This window comes from Echeneis naucrates, chromosome 3, assembly GCF_900963305.1.
Source record: "Echeneis naucrates chromosome 3, fEcheNa1.1, whole genome shotgun sequence".
In the NCBI taxonomy this organism is placed as follows: Eukaryota; Metazoa; Chordata; class Actinopteri; order Carangiformes; family Echeneidae; genus Echeneis; species Echeneis naucrates.
This window is the reverse complement of record NC_042513.1, coordinates 1973545-1997642: the sequence shown is the minus strand read 5'-3', so window position 1 is coordinate 1997642 and position 24098 is coordinate 1973545. Positions and strand designations below refer to the sequence as shown.

General features: G+C 42.3%; 1 protein-coding gene across 1 annotated transcript in view; it reads right to left on the bottom strand.

The window, feature by feature from the left end:
- gse1b (Gse1 coiled-coil protein b) overlaps nt 1-3129 on the bottom strand; it is a 150954-nt gene extending 147825 nt beyond the window's left edge. The window contains exon 1 of the mRNA XM_029497711.1: nt 340-3129. Within this exon, the coding sequence (XP_029353571.1) occupies nt 340-2850 (2511 nt within the window). The 5' untranslated portion in view covers nt 2851-3129. The remainder of the gene's footprint in view (nt 1-339) is intronic.
- Nucleotides 3130-24098: the final 20969 nt, after the last annotated feature.

The window sequence follows — 24098 nt, the reverse complement described above, 5'->3', positions numbered from 1 at the left end:
CAGTAAATGCAAGGCTGGCCTTGGCCTTCAGATCCCAGTAGTTTTCCTGTAGTGTTTATACAAATGAGTTTTCATGAAAATGTTTGTCTCATCATTGTTCATCCAAGCTATGAATGCTTTCAACCTCGGAAAACATAAAACTTTCCCCTTGCCACATAAATCATTGGTTGCATTAGGGCATGCACAGTCTGTAGCGCCCTGTGGATCTGTAGTAATAGAATGACAGATTGACAGACTGTTTTTTGAACAATACCCAAATTTGCTGAGTGAAAATTAAAAGCGCTAGGAACAGCAAGGAATATGTGTTGTGCCTCAGCTGTGTCACATCTTTGGTCTTACCTTATGTCTAGACGGTGTTACAGCCAATTCTTGTTCTCTGCTCTCCCCGTCTGAAGTTCCATGTTGCAGCCTATCCCTGTCCTGCTGCATCCTCTGTCCCACCTGCCCCATGGCCTTACATTCCACACATGAGCCAATCACCAGCTTCCTTCCATCATCCACCAGGAGTGTGCGTGTACTGCGTGGGGCGTACAGGAACAGAGGTAACCTGGCCACTGTAACAGCACACAGCCTACCTTGCCTTCGCTGCTCCTGCCTGCAGAAGAAACAAACAAAGACCTCACAGCTGTATTGCCGGGCCCAGGGGGAGCTGGGCAGCTGGAGGTTGGCATTGGGTAAGCTAGAGGTAGAAGGAGTGGATGGTCCCAGGCTCTTGCTCTCATGCAGCGCCCACTGGGCATGCAGGTCATGATAGCAGAGGTTACAAGCTGACACCAAGCCTGTAGCATCAACTGGTTTAGCCTGGGGAGCAGGAGGGTGGACAGTGAGAAAAGGGAAAAAGGGCTCTCTCTCCCCACAACGTCCAGGTGGGTTGACATGTAGCTGGTACTCTCTGCCTGCAGAAAGCTCAGCTCCGCACAGGTAGCACACTGACATTGAGCTGATGGGGCAAGAGGTCACACCTGTCTGGGAATGATCAGGTCCAGACCCTTCAATTGCCATGGCAGCGTGATACCTGACCAGGAAGGAACTGACAGAAGTGATGAGGTCTTCACTGAGACTGAGTCGATATGCACCCCAGATCTCCTCCAGGATTAAATGGCACTGTGGGCAGCAGTGTATACGGCCATTACTCACCCCCTGGGCATTTGGTGGGCAAGGCAACATATTGATGAAGGGGAAATACATTACACCACGGGACTTGCCAACACCTGCTTGTGCATATGCTACTCTCATATCCCCTTTACACTCCTGACCACAGAGGAAACAGGCCTTGTGGGCAGCCTTTTGTTCAGGTAAGCACTCCATTCGTTCTGGGGGTCTGCCCTCCTGGGGATTAAGGTGGGGTGGACAGACAGCACTGGTGGTCTGGTTGAGGGGAACAACATAGAGGCGCTGGAGAACAGGCACGTCGGCGAGCTGAAAGCTCTGCCACTGCTGCATGAGGGAGGTGTGGCAGCTGCCACAAACAAGGGTTGTACCTGCTAGACTAATAGGCACTGCACCGCGGGGAGGGGAGTGGAGCCACAGGAAAGGAAAGAAGGGTTCACCCTGTGCCCTCTCTTGTTTCTGAACACTGACTTTAAAGCGACAATCTGGTCTCAGTCCGGTGCCGCAGATATAGCACACACATTCCTCAGGCCTGGAGTCCCTGGTGCTGTGTTGCTGGACACTCTTACTCGCCGAAAGGTCTCTGGCAGGTCTGAACTGACTTGTTGGGCCCGTTTTCCTGTCGTACGTGTCCCTGTCATCATCACTTGTAATGTTAATCTCATCTTCATCAGAGCTGTCAGAGTCATGCTCCTTGGGAACAGCCATGCCACATTTAGTGGTGACAGCAGCGTTGCTGTGGCCCTCGCCTGCTCCCCGGTACAGCAGCGGCGGATGCCTGGACGAGGCGCAGCTGCTGTCGGCGGCACGCTGGATCTGACGCGGCTCCGCACGTCTGACATTCCCGTCCTCCAGCCATCGCCTGTTGCGCATAATGACCCCGTTGTCTTGCACAGGTGTGTCAGACACATGGCTGTCATAGTATCGCTGGGGGAATCTCTCCTGGGGCTTTGCCAGAGATTCTGATGACTGACAGACATTATTCATAATTTTAGCCCCGCGCCTCGCCGGCAGGACACTCTCTGCTTTTGGCGATCTCTGCGCCCCATAAACACCAAGGGGATAGCGGACCGCCCGCTGAGAATCCGGGCTGTTTTTAACACTGATGACATTGTTTTTCCTGCTACTGTCTCTCGGCGATTTGCCAGACGCTTTCAGGCACTTGTCTTTGCCCACACCGGTTCTGTCGACTAAATCCATCTCCTGGTCTGATATGTTCTCGTTTTCGGAAAAATCTGAGAAGTCCGACTCTGCGCCCCCGTCGTAATTTTGGCTGCTGACGCTGATCCTTCTCTCCAGGTCATAGGAGATGTTCCACTCCTGTGGGACCCGCCGAGAGTCGCACTGGTAGGGCCGTTTGAGCCAGTACATGCGCTTCTCGATTGGCGTCCTGCTCCGCTCGAAGGAGTTCCACTGCTCCGTCAGGAAGAAGTGGCATACGGCGCACACCAGCGCATGTCCGTCCGGGCTCACTTCACACGCACCCGGGGCTGGCTCCTGGTTTTGGAGAAACGGGAAAAAGGGAACCCTCTCTTTTTGGTATGTCACTTGCAACCTTAGTTCCTTCCCTGGTGTAACTCCGCTTCCACATATAAAACAATGAACAAGTCCCCCGAATCCGTTCCGATCGTTCCTGGAAGTGTTACCGGGCAAAGGGCTGTCCTCACCAGGCATAGCTGCAGCCATGAGACGGTGCTTCCTAGATAAGGGTGTCAGTTCCTTGTCACGGGGGGAGTTCATTGTTTTTATAACACCCAGGACTAGGCTACATAGCAGGACATCAATAGTGAAGTCATGCCCACGGTATTCACTTTATCTGCTGGTCAGGAAATCATGCAATCTCTTTTAGAGCAAGTTACTCACTGAGTGATAAGATAGACGGAGGTCCATTGAAAGCTCAACGTGCAAGCGAAGGCAACAAATCAAGAGACCGTTTACTGTTATCCTCCAAAGAGCAGGGGAGAAGGGACAAAAAACACCAAAACATCCAGAAAACAGCAAACACGTCCTTGTGATGTGAACTGTGTAGTCCGTTTGCGCCGGGACTCTGTGTGTAATTGTGACAGAAGAAAGTCCGATCCCGGGTCGCCCCTCCGGTGAGCTTTCCTGTCTGCGCTCCACAAACTTTGGCTGCTAACTCCCTCACACTGTACACAGCGCCATCCCCAATTCACAAGACCCGCTCCGACACCCCGACGGTAGCGTCCACCCCCCCATCCCCACCGATACTTCAGCAGAGATTTATAAACCCGCACTCCCACAGTAGCTGACCGAACCTGAACGCACCGACCTGCAGAGGATATCCACAGTTTAACATGCACTTGGGGCGTCAGATCTAACAGGCTGGCTGTCAGTATGAAGCTACCACCTGTGTTCAAAACTTCCAAATCCCTCATATAAATCAATATCAGGCACTGTTGGACCAATTGCGTCAAACTTTTTCTTTTAAATCACTTTTCTCAGCTTGTTGCACTAAGACGAAATGGAAAATTCATGATGAAGCGAGTCTTAAAACTTTCCACAGTAGATTTCTGACAAATGTTTTAGCTATTAAGTTTTTTGTGTAAAATATGAATTGGGACCAAAACTAAATATATACACTAGCAAAATCCCGTTTCTTTTCTCTGTTTCAGATTGAAGATGAAAAAGCAGCACTGAATCACTGAAATGAAATTTTGTAAAGCCTGTTTGGACAACTAAGATTTCTGAACAACTGGCTTGATGTCATTTCATGATATTTCTTGATTTTATATTTAGGGATAATTAATCATAATAATGTGTCTCTCTATTGGGTGAATAAATATTTATATTTACATATTGAACTAGATTTTTTAACTGTGTAATCGGTCAAAAGTGATTTTGGTTTATATGGAAGTAAGTGTAAGCAAAAACCATTTTTGAAGAAAATTCACATGGCATCTGGGATACTGTTTGCCAGAAGAAATAAATGTGGGAGACTTAAAAACAAAAAAAAAATTAAAATCTAACCAGAAACCAGGAATGGTTATATAACACCTAAACTGGACTTTTAGGCACATTACACATCACAAGCTGCACACTAGCAGAAACACACAATTCCCACTATTAAGCATGTTGGTCATGATGTGGGGATGTTTCTCTGCATCATGCAGCAAATTCAAAGAAATCATGACAGAAACCCCATTGCAGGTTTGTGACCCGGCCGTGACCCAGGAAAGGTTTTAGCAAGGAGCCCCACCAAACATTAAGTCTGAACTACACAGGATTGGCTTTAAGATCTTGTCAGAGTCCAGATCTCAGTCCAGCGTAGAATTTATGACAGAACTCAACATTTCTCCCCATGCAGCTTTACTGAGCTTAACCAGCTCTGCATATTTCTTTCAGCCTGCCTGTACATCTATATATCTATCCATCTGTCTGTCTCTCCATCAACACAAATGACACAATAACTACACCCATGACCCCAGTACCTTTCCCCTTACTAAACTTCAGCATCTCAGAAAAAGACAAGACAGCAAGCCAAGTAATCAAACCTCAAACACTCACATCATCTAACAATAACATGCATAAACAGTTATGTCTGTCCGTTACACTTTGTGCTGTCCCTGGCTGCGGCCCCTGTCCACTGACTCAGTGATGTCAGAGAGTCAAGGAATAACTCTCTCTCCCTTTTGCACTTAGCCATGATTGCCTATCCTTGCATCATTTTCATTATCATTTTGAACCTAAAGGCAAATTGGGCATCCTCCTCATCTCAAGCACAATAAAAAAAATTTAAGGATATTTCTGAGCCTTTGTACACCTTCTTACCCACCCAAGGTATTTCATTTATCAGTTTTTGGCATGGCAGCGAAGAAAACTATCAGACAAAAAGGGCATTCCTTGCTGATACCGACCTATTTCTAGTGTCAATTTCCACAGCAAGCGAGAGAGAAGGGTGTTAGATGTGCTATAGGAGGCGAGGGGAAATGCAAGCACAGAAAGCACAGAGAGCACAGTCCAACATTAAATGGATCAGCTGAGATGATTTTAACTGACTATTTCAATCATGAATACATTATGTATTCATAATGTATTACCCCAGTTACTCATTAGCCAATAAGAAATGAAACACTGTAGACCAGATGCATTGTCAGTGTAGATTTACAACACTGCCTTGGAGTGTCAGATCTTGGTACTGCATGATCGAATAATAGCTGGTCAGACGTAGGTTCATGCTGGAATCACAGATGAGCAGAATAAAAGGAAAAGAAGGAGATAAAAAAAGATGACAAAGGAAAAAACATTGTATTGTATCACCTTTCTTTTCTTTATGTCATTCTTCTTTTTTGATGCACTGGCCCTAAACCTGGTGCTTTGGATGGATCTGGGATCACAAGATTCAGATGTTTTTTCTTTATACTATATACCTTCACTTCATTAGCTTGACAAAAAGTTGTCTCGTCACTCTTTGTGTGAACTTCTCACAACTTGTATCCTTACTGCGACAATAAAAAGGGGATTGACAAGTTAACGCTGCTCCATATCAAGGGGTCAAATAGCAAGTGAACAACAGTGTACCTTATACTTGTAAGTAAATGTCTCTGTGTCCTTAAGTGCTTATCATAGGTAATATTACACAAACGCCTCAATTTATTGAGTGACTGAACTAGGGCTTTATGCAAATTACATGCTAGTTGAGGTACCTGCCCCACTGCTTGTCGTACGCTGTGAGGAAATTGCGCCAATCAGGCTAAGGCAGACCCTCCAGGCTGAGGAGACAGGACAAGTGGATGTGTGCATGTTTCTGTATGTGCTGGGTCATGGGTGGGGGGGCAGAGGGGGAATGCGGCCAAAGTCTGATTTGAATAAAATCCCCTTGTTGAGTAGTGTAGGGCCTCCAGGAATTTTGGTAGAAGGAGATGATGACAGGGGCAGGAGGTGGATGCAGAGACCACATTACACTACACTGTGGTGGGTGTGTGTGTGTGTGTGTGTGGTCAGGGATTATACACAAGTATGATTGCTTGTCACAGATACAGTAGGTCACATTCGAAATATATGTGTGTAAAATCTGCAGATCCAAGAGGCCTCCCAGGAACTGGACAAGTAAAAAGTGAAAGAGAATATACATATATGAATCAGAAGAACTATTAATTTCAAGTGGTGTTAGATCAGGACCAGATCTTAAAACAAATATCGGTAGAAAAGTGTTGCTGCACAGCACTGTTTTTTTCAAGAGGCCTTACGAACATTGCTTCATTTCAGAGAGAGCACTTTTTGGTTCATCCAGCTGCTGAAGAAAATAACATCTTTACATTACTCAAAACAGACATTACTCTCTTCATTCTGTCAATGGTGTTTCAACTGCTTTTTTTTCCTCATTTTGCCTGATTAGGCTTCTCCCCCAGGACCAGTCCAGATGGACAGCCCCATTGATTCTTCGTTTACTTTTGACACTTACCACCTTCCTTCCCTTTTCTGTCATCTTTTTACCCCTTCTCTTTTCTTCCTCCCTTCCTTTCTACATCTCTTTCTCTGCTCTTGAGCTCAAATGAAATATTAAAAACACTAATGTATTTTTTGTGGTTAGTGTCATGATTCGTTGGCTGGTTTTCCAAGCATTTCTGCGCTCTGTATATATTTTGGTGAAGCAGATGACTATGTGTACTTTGTCATGTATTTGTGAACATGCAGAGATGGAGTCTGTGCTTCACATAAGTCTCAAATAACAATAGAATCAATTTAACTATTTGATTTTTATGTACAAAAATTGTTGTTCTCACTTTTACGCTTTTACTTTTATGGATGTGGACTGGCAGCAGTGGGTCATGATGTACAGGAAATTGTTATTGTCTGCAACCAAAAAAAGAAAGCCCAGCCCCTCGACACATGGTCTACACATGATTCACTGGGTTCAGACGCAATCACAGTTGATTTTAATATATATTTTCTAACGTATCAGACTAACACAAGAATTTGAACTTGAAACTCAGATGTTTTCCTTCCCAAGCATCTGCCATGAGAAAGGTTTCACATCCAGGGCCAGGCATAGACAACGTTTAAGACTTTTTAGGTGTTGCAAAGCTGACAAGTGTCAAACAAACCTGATGGAAGCATTCCCTTTTTATTTTAAACTTATTACCAAAAAAGAACATGTAAAACTGTTGGAGTGAGAGACATAAAAATAAGACAAAGATTATCAGCAGTGCAGGAAAGGAGTGATAAGAGGAGTGTCAATGAGTCCTACTCCCTCTTTTAAGAATCAGAAATCTATTACATTTACCATATTTGATAACTTTGAATGCCAGAAATAACAGCCATGCCTTGCTGCCAAACACAACTCTGCATCCTGCCAGGCAGGAAACGAGGGTGTACATGCCATCACTGGGAGGTGACACAGGAAGTAAAGCATGAGCCATAGAGTCAGCAGTTCAGTTCCTTGATGGAGAGTCATCACAAACATTGTGGAAGTTTCTACCTAAAAGCACTCTGAACCACAATTTAGTAAACACACAAGCATCACTGACTGGCTGGAAGGAATATGTATTGCGCACAATATAGGAAAATAGAAACTTATGCATAGGAAGATACAAGCAGTGTCTCAAAATCACAGAGTTTGGCACAACAATTATATCAGGCTTTTGAACACATTCCTGTTGTAGATATTTTTAACTACAACTACATCGTAGGGGTCAGAAGGCACATCTTCACCAAGATCAAGTTCATTTCTGCATATAGGTACAGAGGATTCAGGTTACCTACGGCTACATAAGTTACAACTGTTTTTCACAGTAGCAGTTTTTGTTTTGAGTGATGAACCGCCTACATTTCCTTGTCAGTCATCACAGCAAAACAGGTTAAAAATGTACACATAAAGAAATAAAAAATAAACCTACATCTTGCAAGGTTGTTAAGTAGTTCAAGGCTGAGTTTTTAAAATTGTGACATTTGACTGTAGAATCTAAAAAAATATCACTTTCAATATGGAGTGCTCTGGAATTTGTAAGTCATGCACACAGAGACACAAAGATTGGAAAAATGAAACCTCTGAGCAGAAGCCTGAACTCTCTCCTTGTTGTTTATTTATTCATTTATTTCTGCAGGATCTCTTCCCTCTGTTCAAGGTCAGAGGTGCAACTAAGGAATGTGTTTCCTCCAAACACGGAAAAACTAACACATCCAGCTCTTTCAGCATAGGCTGTGCCATAGCTCATTCACCTCCTTTTTATTTTTGGGAATTTCCAGAAGTTAAACACTTTTTAATATTTACACGCTCTGACCTTTACTCTTAAGGCATAAGCTCATACTGCTGCCATTTTTGGAAACGCTTCAATTTAGATTTTTAATACTCCTTAAATGGTGCTTGAATTAAAACTCTTAAGTGTAAATAGAGAGAACTACAGACCTTATTACAGGCCAATATATATGACATGAACATTTGACATTTGTCAGAGAGAAACTTTCCCTTGTAGCTACTGTGGCTAACACCTGTTGACCTCTTGCCTCTTTCCAATAGTGGCATAGTCTGGCTGGAGCCTGAATGTGTGTGTGTCCTCAGTGACAGAAGGTTGACCCAATCCACTATCACCTGTACTTGTCAGTCAGTCAGTCAGTCACAAGGCCCCTCCCAGGCCTGAGACTCCACACCCTTCCCATCTGAGACCTTGACTTGACATATTATGAGCATTACCCCTTCTCAGGTCACTGAGACCCAGAGGGGGAAGGCTCCAATGGGAGATGGAGGGGAGAACATGTAGGAGGGAAGAGGAAGCAATGAGGACAGTACAAGATGCCAGAGAGACAAAAAAAAGTGATAAAAGACCTTAATGGGGTTTCTCTGCTGGGTCATCAGTGATCCACATGGAACTGGAGATCCTGTGACACCTGTTCCCTTCAGCAGATGTTTGCAAGCTATCTGTCACGTGGCCATTCCTCTCTATGTCACAGTGATGTCTGGCTTCTGGCCTGAGAAGCATTTGTAACTTAAGAGACATAAAAACTGTTTTAAATGACCTCGTATAAATAACGACTTGAATTTTGTTTTGAATTTTGTCAAGCTCGATTTTATGGGATAAGATAATAAACATATGAGCAGGCAGACACAAACACACCCACTCACACTCACACACATTCAGGCAGCCTTTGTTGTAAAAGAAGCCCTTCAATCTCACGGCCCTCCCTGTTCCTGTTCTCTGACACATCATCATCTTTCGCCTCAGCAGCAGCAGCTAATAACCAAAAAAATAATGATGGGGATGAAAACACAGGACATCAGGGGCAAGAGGAAAGGCCGACTGAGTCTGGTGATGGTGCTGCTCGTAAAGAGACGCCTGAAATAATGGGAAAGGAATGTGGTGTAATGACTCCCCAGGGACTGGCCCAGCCGAAAGCCCTCTGGCTCAGCAACAACAAACGGGAAAGCTTGAGGAGCGCAGGGTGCACACATAAGGGCTTTAACAGCACCCCGCACCCTCCCCCACTACACACAAACACACACTCACCACACACACACACACATACACAGCCTCCTCCACCCCCAACATACACATTCACCACACACATCCCCCCCGCCTCCCCGACCCTTTCCTGTGCCGACCTACTGGAGTCGGCTGTTGTTGTTGGCTGCCTGCCACCTTTGGAAGAAGCGCGGCCTCAGCCTCTCCCTCCTTTCCCTCTCTTCACTCTCTCCCTCCTTCCTTCCCTCTTTCTCTCTATCTCTCTCTTTCGCTGTCTTACTCTCTCGCTCTCTCTCTGTCTGTTAATGTGAGCAAGCTGCCAGTGAAATGCTGATGACATGACATCTACAGAGAGGTCCCTGGAAAAAGTGATTACCACCCACCCTCCTCTCCATCAAATAATCCTATTCCTTTTTTATAACCCCACCTTCCAGTCCATACTCAATATCCATCCCACCACCCCCTCATCTCCGTCTTCCTCTATTATTTCTCTGCCCTATGTATATGTGTGCATGGCGGTGTATACATTCATACTTGTGTGTGCAAGCATCATTAGGATTACTTGTGCTTTGCCTTAGAGACGATTATTTTTTCTCAACTGCTTGCAAACACATTTCCACACATTATGTCCCAGTTGTCCAGAGCCAACGCTTTCTTTTCACCTTCAGCTCTTTAACCCATTTAACCATTTGTTTATATGTGTGTGTGCGTGTGTGCATTATTTGAGAGTGCCATATTAAAGCCAGGTAGGAAGCCCCTTGTCTCCTGTTCATTTTCCTCCTATGAACCAAGGTGCGATCTGATACATGAGGTGTCTGACACATTCACATCTACTGTAAGGAGCCTTTTATTCCACATCCCTCCTCATGGCTCAGATCTCTCTTGATTCGTGAGGTGGGTTAGTCATGAAGGGAATAGTGTGAGTGCTGAGTGTGAGCCAGTAGTCAGAGGAGGAGGAATTCACTTGGGAGGAAGGATGGAGACAGAAATGACTGAAGCATTTGGGTCAAAACCATCTTTACATGCATCCTTTGGACTTGCAACTAGTTCTCTGGTGCCAGAGCTATTAAAGCACAATGAACTCTGAATTTCCAGAGGATGTCTTGGAGCACAAAGAAGAAACAATTGGCTGTCTTATCCACAAAATGGAAAGAAGAACATTTTAATTGTGATCATTGTAAAATCTCAAAATACATGTGATGGGTGTGGTCACGCCTCCATACAACTGTGTTTGTCTTTAATGTTGTAATATTTCTTTTAACTATGCATTTTCCAGAGATCACTGCAAAGCTCTGGTATTTGGGGATCCCCTTATTTTTACTCCAACCATAAAACTGACATAATAATTTACTTTTTTTTTGCGTGGTCTATAAAACAGATCATTCAAAGAAAATGATTCAATTGACCAACAGTAAGCATCTCCAGAGAGCAAATCTGTTCCTCTCCCATCCTCCTCTACTTCTGTCCTCCATGACAACCGCTTTCACAATCCCCCTTCCCAGGCAATGCCGGGCCAAGAGCCAGATTCATTCTGAAGAGCATAAGCGCCTCTGTCTTCTTTCTCTTTGTCTTGCAGACAACACATTTCTGACGCTTTGATGATGCAGTCTTCAGTAATTATAAGCCCCTTTTTCTAGAGCTGCCCTTTGCAGGTAGTGTCACCCTTGTGGTGATAAGGAAAAATGATAAGGAAAAAGGCTTGTCATTCCTTTATTTTATTGATTGAATGTCATATTCTGAGTAATAACACTCATTCATAGCATTGTCCCAATTCTGAGTGTAGATTAGCATGAGATTTCTCATCATATGAAATTTCCATATCCGTCTCACTAATTTTTTTCTGTGCTGGTCACACCCATTCTTCAAACAGTGGTGTTCTCCTCTGTCTTCTAATATATGCATTTAATAATATATACACGTAGTTTTATATGCATTAACATAGATGGAGACATCTCTCCTTTACACCACTAGATGTCTCTCATTTTGCAAAGCATTGCAAGATGAGCTGGACTATGTTTGTTTTGTTAAAAGGAGCATTCATCGATTTCCTCACCAAACCTCAGCAGATGAATCTCAGTAGTGCGTGATGGATCAAGTCTGCTGTGCTGTGTTTGTTCCAGTGTTGTAATATTGTTAGTTTAAGTTAGTCACTTTGGCCCAGACTGTTTCCGCCATATGGAGGAATGCTTTTGTTGTGTCAGGGTTAGTATGTGTGCATACTTATGTGGATACAAATCATATGTGTGATTGCGCATGAGTCTGAAAGTGCACTTATTTTTGCATGTGTGACAAAGTGAGTGTATAAGTGTGTGTGTGTGTGTGTGTGTGTGTGCTTGCGTGGGTGCATGTGTGAGCAGTAAATTGCTCATCCCCAGATGTGCTGAGCAGGTGGTCACATTAGTCTCCTCTGAGCTAAACTGCAGGCGGGGGAAGGGGGGGGTCACTCACAACAACTCAGACACATATTCCCATGTATCACCATCTACCTGATGACAGAGGGAGAACAGAAAAAAAGTAGACTCTGTGAATTGAATCGAGTTTCACTTTGTATGCAGATGAATGTCTGCGAGTTCTCATGTGTGCAAATGATTGAGCACATGTGTATTTATCATGATGCCTCACCTCAACTCTCCCACAGCTTCCCGGGCAGCTTCCCGAGGATGAAAGCGAGTGAAACCCCAGACTAGCGGGGCTCCACAGCCAATTAGGATTGTTTATTTAGCCAGCCACGGCCGCCTAGAAGAACAGGAGCGCACAGCCAGCCACACAGCCCTGCAGGGGAAACCTCTCCTCTCTCTCTCTCTTTTTCAGTGACTCCCTCTGTTTCCACTCCTTTAAACTGCTATGGCTCCATATCCTCACTCACCTCTCTCCACCCTGAGCCAACCTCTCTTCCATTTTCATTACTTCAGATGCCACTTTTCCAGGATGTTGCAAAAGGTTATTTGATGATGATGGCGATCAATAAAATGATTTCATTTGCTTGTTTGTTTTTCCAGGGATGTAACTGTTGCTACAAGCATTAGTGTCTTTAATCAACCACTCAACACAAATGCGCTCAATGACTGGATCATAAGTCCTTTTCTCTTTCCAACTCTCTGATATTCTTCCTCCAGTAACAGAATAGGCTACTTGTGGTAAGGTCTGTCATACATTGTTGCCTTTCCAGCAGCCCGGCATCTGCATTTATCCATTCTTTCATTGTTGGTCTCACATCACAACAGCACTGTGGTTTCTCCCTGTCTGAGTTTTACTGATTTCTACAGTATAAATCCTTTTGTCTGTTTTTAACCATCAAAAACTGTACAGGGTCTCTCACGTGTACTGGAACGAGCCAAACAAGACAGGAAAAAAATTACTTGCAAAATTCCCTCTCTAGCTATCTAGCCCCAATCTGTACCCCTCACCCTCCATCTATTATTTTTTACTCTTCTTTTCATCAGCACAAACTCTCTGTGATGGATTGGCCCACTGACTGATGCCTGGTGGGGTGGGGGGTGGGGGGGTCTGTGTCCAACGCCTGTGTGCATTGGAGTGTGAATTGGGGGTACTGGAAAGAGGCAATGTGTTGAGCAGGGAGATGAGGTACACAGGCAACATGATCCATTAAGCTTACATGGGATATCTTCACAGAGTGAAGATAAGCCTTTATTGAATTATCCACACTCCACACCCCACTATCACACTCCATAAATTCTTACACACACACACACACACACACATATCTGCCAAGGAAGAGCATAGAAGTGAGTCTGGAAAAAAACCGAAGAGGAGAGTCCTTTTCATCACACATGCTACTCACATATGTATACAAGCACACTAAAATACAAGCATGCACCAGGTGCGTGTGGCTTGTGCTTCTTGGGAAGTAAAAATTGTAAAAGGATCTTTTTGTACCTCTACATATGCTTGCTGTGCCAAGACCCATGAATAGTAATGTAGGTACCTGTTTATTCCAACACACACTCAGTAACCCATCCAGTGTGTCTAACAGGTAGTGGAGGGCCAAATGGTCTCCCAATACATCAGTGGGCAACAAGCCAACCTGAGAAAGTTCACTACGAGGTCGAGGTAAAAGGGTCAGTGTACAAATAGGACAAAAGAAAGAAGTTCAGCGCACAGAATGGTTTCTCAGAGTCAGAGATGGAAAAAAAAAAACCCCATAACCCAACAGGTAAGTAGAGAGAATTAACACATACAGTTTGGGAGAGTTTAACCAGGGCAGTTCATTCACAGAGAAGCTCAGTGCATAATAAACCTCTGTTCACTCAATCGTTCCTTACAGATGCCTGCAGCCTGGGCCTGTCATGTACACACTGTATGTGTGTGTGTGTGTGTGTGTGTGTGTGTATCCGCAAACCCTTCCTTCACCATCACTCACCAACACAGACAAGACTATGTCGTGCCAAAAATCTTGGAAACAAATAAGCTAAATAACATATCTTTACAGGGTATGACAGGGCTCAGACCACCTGAACATGCCATCCGCCAGAGACTTATGAGCAATAGACACTTGAAATCCTGTACAGTGGTTCATTTATAACCATGTGAATTTTATTGGGGCTTATAGTTGGTTTGGCACAGATATTGTTTTGGAATAAGAAAAAGTATAAACCATCATCCATTATAACAAATGTATCATCATAATAAAAATGCATGACACAAGCATTGCTCTGTAGTGGAGCAGTTACATTTTGAACCATTCTCAGCTGGTTCTTCAATCTTGTTTGCTCTGAGTAAAATTATAGCATCAGTCCATAAACCTTTCGAAAGTGAGATTTTTTTTTCAGAGAACACTGAGAAGAAAACATGTATTTTAGATTGAGAAAATACACAAAAATATATAGGCCAGCTAATAGAAGTTTGATGATTTTCTGAGAGACATGTAACTCCCCCCGGGTGGAAAACGAAAAGATATGTGTGTTACAGATAAGTGTTGCCTTTCCATCAGCAGTACAACCTGCACACTTACATGAAAACACCTTTAAAAATGTCTGGACTGTGTTTGGTACATTGCAGTGTTTCTCTCACAGTTTCTGTTTTCCCTGACTTACTGTCAGGTTGGCAGAGCTGCTGCTGGCCTGCAGACTGGCAGGGCTATTGTTTTCATTTCCCTTCCATTAAATGCAGCCTTGGGAGAAAAGAGAGGGAAAGTCGGAGAGGAGAGTGGAGAGGCGGGATGGGGAACCATCTTGGGAGGATCTGTTGCTACTAGACAGCGTGTTTATCATAACAGCTGCTGTCCACAGGGGAAACTTGGCAGGCTGCATCAAAGGCTCATTCACGGCCCACCTCTACCATCTGACACACATACACAACCACTCACAAAGCCATACACGCACTTGCAGGATGTTTCATCCACTCTTTCAGTGTGTGAAATATAGTGCAATTAAAACAAAACTATAAAAGATTAATACTCAGGTTAAAGGAAGTTATGTTCCAGCCTTTATTACCTAAGCTGTTAGTTTTCAGCAGTGAGGTCTGTTTTTACGATTGTTCTGGTTTTGTGTAAATGAATTAAAGTTCCATTTGAGTGGCGCCCCTTGTATATGCCAACACATTCCTCAGATCGAGAGCTGAGCTGGCCTCGCTTCAACACATCTCTCTCACAGACTCTCGTTAACAGGCAGCAGTCCTTACAATACTTCCCCTCAAGAGAGCATGAGAGACACACACACAGAGTGAGAGAGACAGAGAGAGAGAGAGGGAGGGTGGGGGAAGCCAATGAGAGCATCTTTACACAGCAATTTTACCAGACTCCTCAAAGGCTCAGAGGGCTCAAAGGCCCATTTATTTCCTTGTTAAGTTTCCAAATGCTCTGTGAAAAGACTCAGTCATGCCACTCTGCTGCCACCATGAGGCTGTGAACATCAACTACCAACAACCCTTCTACAAATATCTGATGACTGTGCAGCTGCAGCCCTGAAAAGGAAGGTCTGATTTCTTGAGTGTTTTGGAAATTTTTACATCAGACATGCAACTTGGAGACAACCTTTATTTATCTCCACATTTGGGCTGAACATTTAAAGAGTGCTGGAGGCCTTGTCTCGTCAAGTTGTAGTTTCTATTACAAGCGGAGCTGCATGCTTCCAATATGAAATACAGTTGTATCTAAACTGCATTTTGTATTTTACATATGGCAACTTAAATATCAGTTTTACAAACTATTACTTTCTGCAGATAATCTAGTGTAATTCATGTAACTATTCACTACAGGGCCAGAGCCTGTTCTGCTCTTTTGTTCGGCTTTTTCAGTAACCAAAATAGACTTTAATTCTTTTTTCAAAAAATTTTAAAATCAAAATCTACAGAGAGGCATCGAAATGTTTCAGTGACTAACGCTTTCATCTGTGGTCACTGTGGTTTAGACTGCCATGCCATCCCAATTATTAGAATTTAAGATTTCCTCTTCAATTTATTCAGCACAATTAAACTAATAAAATATATAAAACATATATATGTGCACAGCTTTCTGTAAGGCACCAGCATTGCACAACCACCAGTGCATGAGACAAAAAAAACGTTTCATCACCTATAACTCAACTTCCTTCCTGCTCACAAAGACCGGCCTGGTCATTCACCTGAAAACATGAGGCACCAGTGAAAACAGTTGTCCTGTGCCTTTTAAAATAATGCAACAATAACAATTAGTCCTCACACTAGCCTTGCCACGTAAACTCCACAGCCAACATGACAGAACGCTCGTGAGCAAAAGCAAAATTTGCCCAAAAAAACTTGTGATATCAGTGATATCATGAAAATAACACCATCCATTAAGTTACGTACATTTGGAAGAGAAGAACAGAAGAAAAGAAATTTAGCGTTGGACTTGGACCAGTCTCTAACTGGACCAGCTGTAGCCATTTTGGTGCCCTAAGCCAGAGATATAGCTACTGTACAAAATAAACTTTAGGTCATTTGCCTATGACCTACATTTACTGTAATTAGTAACAAGGATGAACTTTAACATTTAGTAAAAATTAAAATCTAATGATAAATGATAGATAATAAGAATAATAATCCATCAGTCTTTGCTTTTCCGTTTCCAGGTTGCGGGGGCTGCTGGAGCCAATCCCAGCCAATGTTCTGGGCGAGGGGCAGGGTACACCCTGGACAGGTCGCCGGTCCATCACAGTAATAATAATGGTAATAATAATAATAATAATAATAATAATAATAATAATAATAATAATAATAATAATAATAATAATAATAATAGTGAGATTGCAGTGACCACAAACAATTGGTTATCTTACATGCTTCAGAGTAGTATTGATGTGACATCCCTCACCAGCAGCTCCAGGGACTTCTGCAAATATTTTCTGACTGTATTTGGACAGAAATGAATTAGATATACCTTTTAATGTACAGGAAAAACAAATGTAGTTTCATCAGACAGAGTAGGATAAACAATTGTTATATGCAACACTGCATTTATTATTAACATGTTAATTTCACTACTAAATTAAAGAGGTTGCAATACAATTAAACAGTCACACATGCACAACAATGTAATTATTTGTCCATATTGATCACTTAATTTCAAAATATCTAGCGTGCGAAGAAGGAGGATGAGCACTAACAGAAGTTATAGTTTTCTAAATAAATTGGCCCCCGGAAACAGATGCAAAATAGTTTACTCTTCGTTCCTACGCTACAGACCATATTTGTTTCGCTTTTGCCTATTCAATCATTTATTTTTTCATTTATTTATTGACACCAGAAGTCACCATGAAAGGCTGCAACTCTAGCTTGGGTTTGGACTCCCAGTTTTGAAACTTTGGTTACTCATTTTCTTCAATACACTTTGTCACGCGGGTTTGGACTAACCTGATTGGTCGAATTCACTGTAAAGTTGCAGTGATTGGATAAAACTGCCAGGGCGGTCAAATATTTCAGGGATTGGCTGAATTTGCGTTGACTGTTACGATCATGACATCGAGAATTCCTGGAGGGACTTACTGATAGGATGGGTTTTTTTTACATTTTTGTAAGTGATTTCTGTGTATAATGTCATTACTCCACCAAGTATTTGCTTGTGTTTCTTTGCTGGTCCCTTTTCTGTTTCCAATGTTGTTGTCAGAACCATGAACTAATACAAGGACTGTGCCCTACAGCAAGGAAAACAAAGGTAACACCTCTCTGATTAAGATTTGGCACTGAGACACCTGCTACTTGGAGAAGTATTTGTAATCTATTACTCATAAGGAAAGAGGGTGAGACCAAGATGTCTGACCTTTTATCTGCACGTTATAAACTATTGCACAAACAATCACTGCAGCTGCGTGTCTACTGCTGATCAATGTGTATTGCATACTTACACTGTGTTGTAGTCAGTCATCGCTGACTGGAGGTTTTTTTTTTTTTTACTCAGCAAACAGAAATTACACAACATGAGTTTGCTCAATTGTTGTGTCCTGACAAAGTTCAAGCTTTAGTCAAATATGTCAAGTTTTTTATTTTATGTCTAATAAATTGTGATGGAAACAAACAAACAAAAAAGAAGAGATTTTGGCTAGACAGTCTGCAAAGGTGAAATTTGATAAAATAACATTCCCAAAAACTCATAACACTGCAAATGCACCACCATTTTATTTCCTTTGAAAGACTTCATCAAAAGTAAACAGCTGGGTGGGAACCACTGAACATGAATAATAACTATTATTTGAAGGCAGCTGTGACCTGATACGCCACTTTTTATTTTTGGTTTGTATGTTATGATAGCAAAAAAACAAGATAAATGTATAATAAAAGAATGCAACTGTACATGCCATCAAATGCCGAGACTGTAAATACAATATAGCTCGCATGCAGGGGATTTGCACACTGGTGCCCTGTGCAGCAACGCGTTTTTGCTTGCTTTGCACGTTTCAGCCTGTAAAGTTTGAATGGGGACACTTCCCCCACACTAGGAATGACACATATATTGATGTATTTTGTTTGTTACTGAAATTTTCCTCTCTGAAGCTGTACCTGCTGTTCCTGAAGCTACCCAGCTGAAACAATAGTGGAGGACACTAAAGAGCCTCCCTCTGCATCCGTTCTCACACACGAGAAAAGTGCTGCCAGAATCATAAGGTCTCCCCTTATCTCCTGCCAAAACTTGTGGCACGAAAGCTTGAGCTATATTTGACTGTGATGAATTAACTTCATTGTTCGAAATGAATTTGTGGAAGAGGACAGAGGGACAGGAACACAAGGTGGTTGGTATGCTGGTATGACCATTTATCAGCCTGACACAAGATTGCAAAGTTTGTGGTCTCCCCTATAATGATGTAGTAGGTCACGACAGTGTTTGGAGAGATGAAAGCAAATGAAGAAAAGGTTAGATGAGGAAAGAGATTAAGACACTAGTTGACAAAAGTGAACAGTGCACTCACTGCTGCTGATGGGTAAATGTGACAGACGATGTTTGTGACTGTGTGTGTGTGTGTGTGTGTGTGTAAAACGCATGTTTGTCCAGAAACTTCATGGTGACAAAGGTAATGGTAACAAACATGGAAACAGCAGACAGTAGTTAGAGGGTGAGAGGGGACAGACAGTTCTTTAGACAGATGGAGGCAGTGATGCTGTTCCTCCTGACTGGGCTCAGCCAAGGGAGGCAATTATTTGAGTGTCTCTGTTGCCAAAAGGTTCATATTCTGGGCTTTGTCCTCTTTAATCTGCTAATCTGTGGTGCACCCAGACATAGGACACATTTAGAGGCTCCTGATGAACAACTCAAGCCTTCAGCCACCTTAGTTAACATGAGTTTCTTTGAGGACTTGCACCATTTTAAAAAGATTTTTGTGTGCAGCAGTCTGGAATGTTGTGCTGAGTATTGACAGTGATGTAAGATTAAAAAAAAAACAAAAAAAAAACAATTAATGATAAGGTTTTCAGCTGTCTCAGAGCAGGTTATGACCTCTCTCCTTCAAAAAAAAAATGTTTTGGAGATTCCATTGTGCATAATGTGAATATTACAGACCAACAACATTGCTTTACCATCTTTGCACAAAAGAGGGCAGCAGAGAGTAAGTTTTATTCCTTAGAAATAAAAATGACCATATGAAGAATCTCACACACAAACACTGTCCCCCTAAATCTGAGATGATGCAGACATTTTTTTTTCTGTCCAAACTGCATTACTCTTATGAACATCTATCCACTGCCTTCTATGTGCCTTCTTCTGCAGATGCCCATCAAGGACATAAGAACCATCATCATCATTTTAACAGTTCCCCAATTCAGTAGACAAAATACATGATGAAGCTGTAACAGAATGGCAAAACAGCAACATTGAGAGTTAATCTCAGCTGACTTGGGTGATGCTGTCTGGATCAGGTGACCTATTTGGACAGTATCACATACACTCTAACTATTACTTAACATACTCTTGAGAATGTGTAGATGTTCAGGATGGTTGAGTGTCACCTGCTGAGTTAAGGGTCACTGCCAGAGGAAGATGACAGTACATCAAGTCACACATTCATTCCATGTGACTTTCCACTGTGAGAATAACTCAGAGAGACACAAGAGAGTGTTTTGGGATAGAAGCCAGACATACAGGGAGGCGTGTGAGAGTGCAGCGACATAATTATTTCATCAGGTCTGTTGTGAATGCTCTGCACCTAGAGGCAACAGGGTTTATAGAGAAGAAAACTGCTGGGGTGAAAATGATCCGATTCAGGTTTGGAAAGGGCACCCACATACACACAGACATAGGACAACCTAAATATAGACACACACTCTGTATGTACCCAAACAGTATGGTGTTTTAATATTCATACAGATGCACCGCTTCCAGCCTAATGCATCTGAAATCCCCATCTGTGCAAAGATGGCGCATTCTAACAGACTGAAACACATCCTGACGGCAGTCACGTTTTGCTGAATCACTCGTGCACCTAAACAGCAGACTGAGTGCTTATTTTAAAAAGGCCGAGGGGGGGCGGGGGTCAGTGACATCCCTCTCTGACAAAGTGTTGATGGCACCCTGGTGGTGTGATGGGCTCGGTGTGCCCTCTGAGTGGAGGGAAGCGTGGACAACCAGCGACAGGCCAGCATCCGGTTAAAGACAGTCTTTCTTTCTCAGCCAGGTTAAGTGAGGACCCTAGTAGTTAGGGTTCAGCGCTTTCTCCGCCATGGGGCCAGTTTGACTCCCAGCCAGGAAACTTTATTTCAAAAGCACTGAGGAGCTCTTCATAACAGGCACCATCTTCATCACCATCTTCTACCTGCCTCCAGACATATTAATGCATTCTTGGAAAAAGGCTTTTTTATAGTTTATTCATATTTCAATTCTAAGGGAATTTGCAGTACGATAGTATAGAAATGCTCCTTAGACAGTTTGCTGATCTACTTGATTGGCTGTACCACTCCCAAAAATGTCATCGTAATCCATCACCTTTGGGACAAATTGCACAGTGAGGTAAATGTTGTTGCTGCTCAACACCCATCACTATACACATATTTATAGGCCAAATAGCATATACTTTTATCATAACTGTTTCACATCCTAAAATTGGCCCGCCAATGTCCTTCAGGTAGACAGACATGTCAAACGTTTTAAAGACAATGATGGGTACATGTGGCCATGTGCTTGTGCCTGTCGTCTGCACTTACCATCAATAAGATGAGGAAATTGATGCTAAATGTTCTATAGATTATCCCCTCTTGCAAAATGGCCTTTCAGCGTGGAATCACTTTAGGGAGGGCTTTTATAAGGCCCTACAGTTGGTCTTTACTATTGTTTGTCGATATGATGCTTTCTGCTTTTCTGTTTATCCATCTCAGGTGAGGCAGACATGATCCTGAGCTGTTGAGAGTGCATGGAAACAGTCTGGATCAGTAGATTATAAATGCCCCTCTGGCCCAGAGTGGTGGTGCCAGTGCAGGAAATGTATTGTATCTGCACTTGCTAATTGCATTATACCCGATACTGTCCACGGGAAGAGTGCAAAAAGTGAGGAGCAATGGAGAAAGAGAAGCAGAGAAAATATGTTTGTTGCAACATAAATGATGAGAAGCAAATATACAAACAAAGGCTAGGGTTTAATTTTTTTTAAGATGAGGAAGAAAATGTAATGTTGAGCCTTCTGGTTCATTCAATGTTACATGGTGCAATAATTCTGTCCATAGCCAGATACAACAACCATGATGTTTTTTTTACACAGGGTCTGGCAGACCGAGGCGGTCTAGAAAGGAATGGCAGCATACTAAACAGTCACTCACAATGGAGAGGAATGCCTGCACAGCTTTTTTTTTTTTTTTTTTTTTTTTTATAATAACTTCTGACACTTAAGAGATCAGACTACTTCTTTTCAGAATGCTTTTAAATCAGTTTCAGTTTTTCAGTGTCAGACATAATCCATTTGTTGTGTATGAAATAACAGCTATTACTAAATAGCTTGCCCATTGTATGTCATGACCGCTGTTTAAAATCTGCACCGCACTTGTGCAGGCATTTGGTGGACTGATGGCAAAATGCATTATCAAAGGGTATATTTAATCCAATGAAACATTTAAACAAACCATAAAACTACAGTGTCGCTGAAGTCTGAACTCCCTTTGCCAGCTAGCAACAACAAATGAGAGACATGAATGTATAAGTTGTTTTTTCATATCCCTCTGACTTATTAAGAGAATTTTAAATTCCAATTTTGAAATACAATAACTCCACAGGGGTTAATTCTTTATTACTCAGGAGGCTTTTGTAATAAATCATGAGTATCTTTTGTTGGTAAAGTATTTTCTATGAAAGATCTCTAACCTCAGTTCCTGTACCATGTCTATTAATGGTGAGCAGGGAAACACAGCTTTTTTTTTTTTTTTTTTTTTTTTGAAACCTTTTCACGACAGGGGAAACTTCCACTGATAGAACTACACAGAGGAGAGTGCTTAAACTCAGAAAGGTTTTCCATACTTACTTATGAATTCCCTGTAATACGATAAGATTAAATTAATTAAAGCGCAAGAAGAAATAATATGGTGCGAGAAAGACAGAGGAAATAGGTGGAAGAGAGGAGGAAAAGAGGATGAGAAAAGTGGTCAAGCAGACTGTTTGACAAAGATTAAGTCTGACTCCTGCCACATCTAATTTTTACCTGTTTGTGAGTGTGTGAATATAAGTGTGTATTTTATACAACACAACAACTGTTCTCAGATGATCCGGGTTAACTGTGTGTGAGCAGTCACTTCAAAACATCCAAAAAGAATCTTACAAAGTTGTAAACGATCGTTTAGCCCAATTGATTATTCAGGTCCAGTTCTCACTGAGACAAGGTTATGGCTGCATCCCGGCAGTGCAGCCCCAACAGCAGCTGAGTCAGATTTAATCTCATGGCACAGTATTTCTTTGAATGCATCATATAAATAATTTAAACTGAAATCATGAAACTTATTTATGATTACCTCTGTGGCATTATTATAGCTGAAGGACATGTTTTGGACGAGGTGAGAGATGCTGCACAGGTGGGGCGAAGATTGTTATGGGTCTGTGGCTGCAGTCTAATAATGCCAGATGCCAGAGGGAGAGAGTGCTCTGAACATCAAAATCACATGAACACAGCAGTTACATAACCGGTTTCTGACAGCACGGCCTGATTATAATCACTCTGGAATTACATAGACAAACCTACAACACATGCACTTTGCTAATAGATTTGGAAACCTCCTATAAAAAGTGAATTTAAGTGTGAACCTATGGGTTGATGCTGATTCCAATATATCTTATGAATAGTCAAATAAAGCTTCAAATACAATTTGAAACGAACAATACAAACTGAGACTCTGGATTTATTTAATTAGAATTAGCAAGCCCATTGAGAAAGAGCTCATGTAATTGCTAAGAGAAAACATGTTAACTAAAACATTCAAAACATAGCTCACAAAATGTCCATGGGAAAAAACTTGAACTATGTCACCAGGAAATGAAGGTTCTCTCAGTACTGTTAGCGTTTATATACTGCATGTGTCACATTTAAACATGGTGATGCAGCGAAGCACAAACACAACAATCAAACACACTGTCAGATCATTTTCTTATTAAATCTGCTTCTATTTGTCTACTCATTGTGCCTTTAGCCAGCTCCTCCTGCACCTTTTCCTGCTTCAAGCTCCAACCTCTCCCTATGATTAAACCGGGTGGGGGGGGGCATGACGTCAGACTGTTATCGATTCAAGCACATGCCTGCTGCCATGTCTACAATGGCGACGGCAGCGTGCTCTGGTGTATCAGTTTGTAAATGGGGACAAGCTGCAGCCCTTTGCAATTGAGATGCACTGCTGACCAATCAGTAAGACTTGGGGTCTGATGCACATCCAGTCAGACACTGCACATATATCCCAGTATTTGCTTATTTTTGTATAATAACAGCATATGTATAATGACAATAAACTGTGATGGTTTATTTACATCTGAGATGAGATTTTGGAATAATAGGTGTTCAACACCCAGGATTAAGTTGTATTCACTGTTCCTCTAGGAATTGTGAAAACCTGTGAACCTATACCTGTGAAAAAGGTATAAACATTGCATCTGCTGATTCTTAACTTAAAACACTAGAAAAGAATTTGGTTACCATCTCAAAT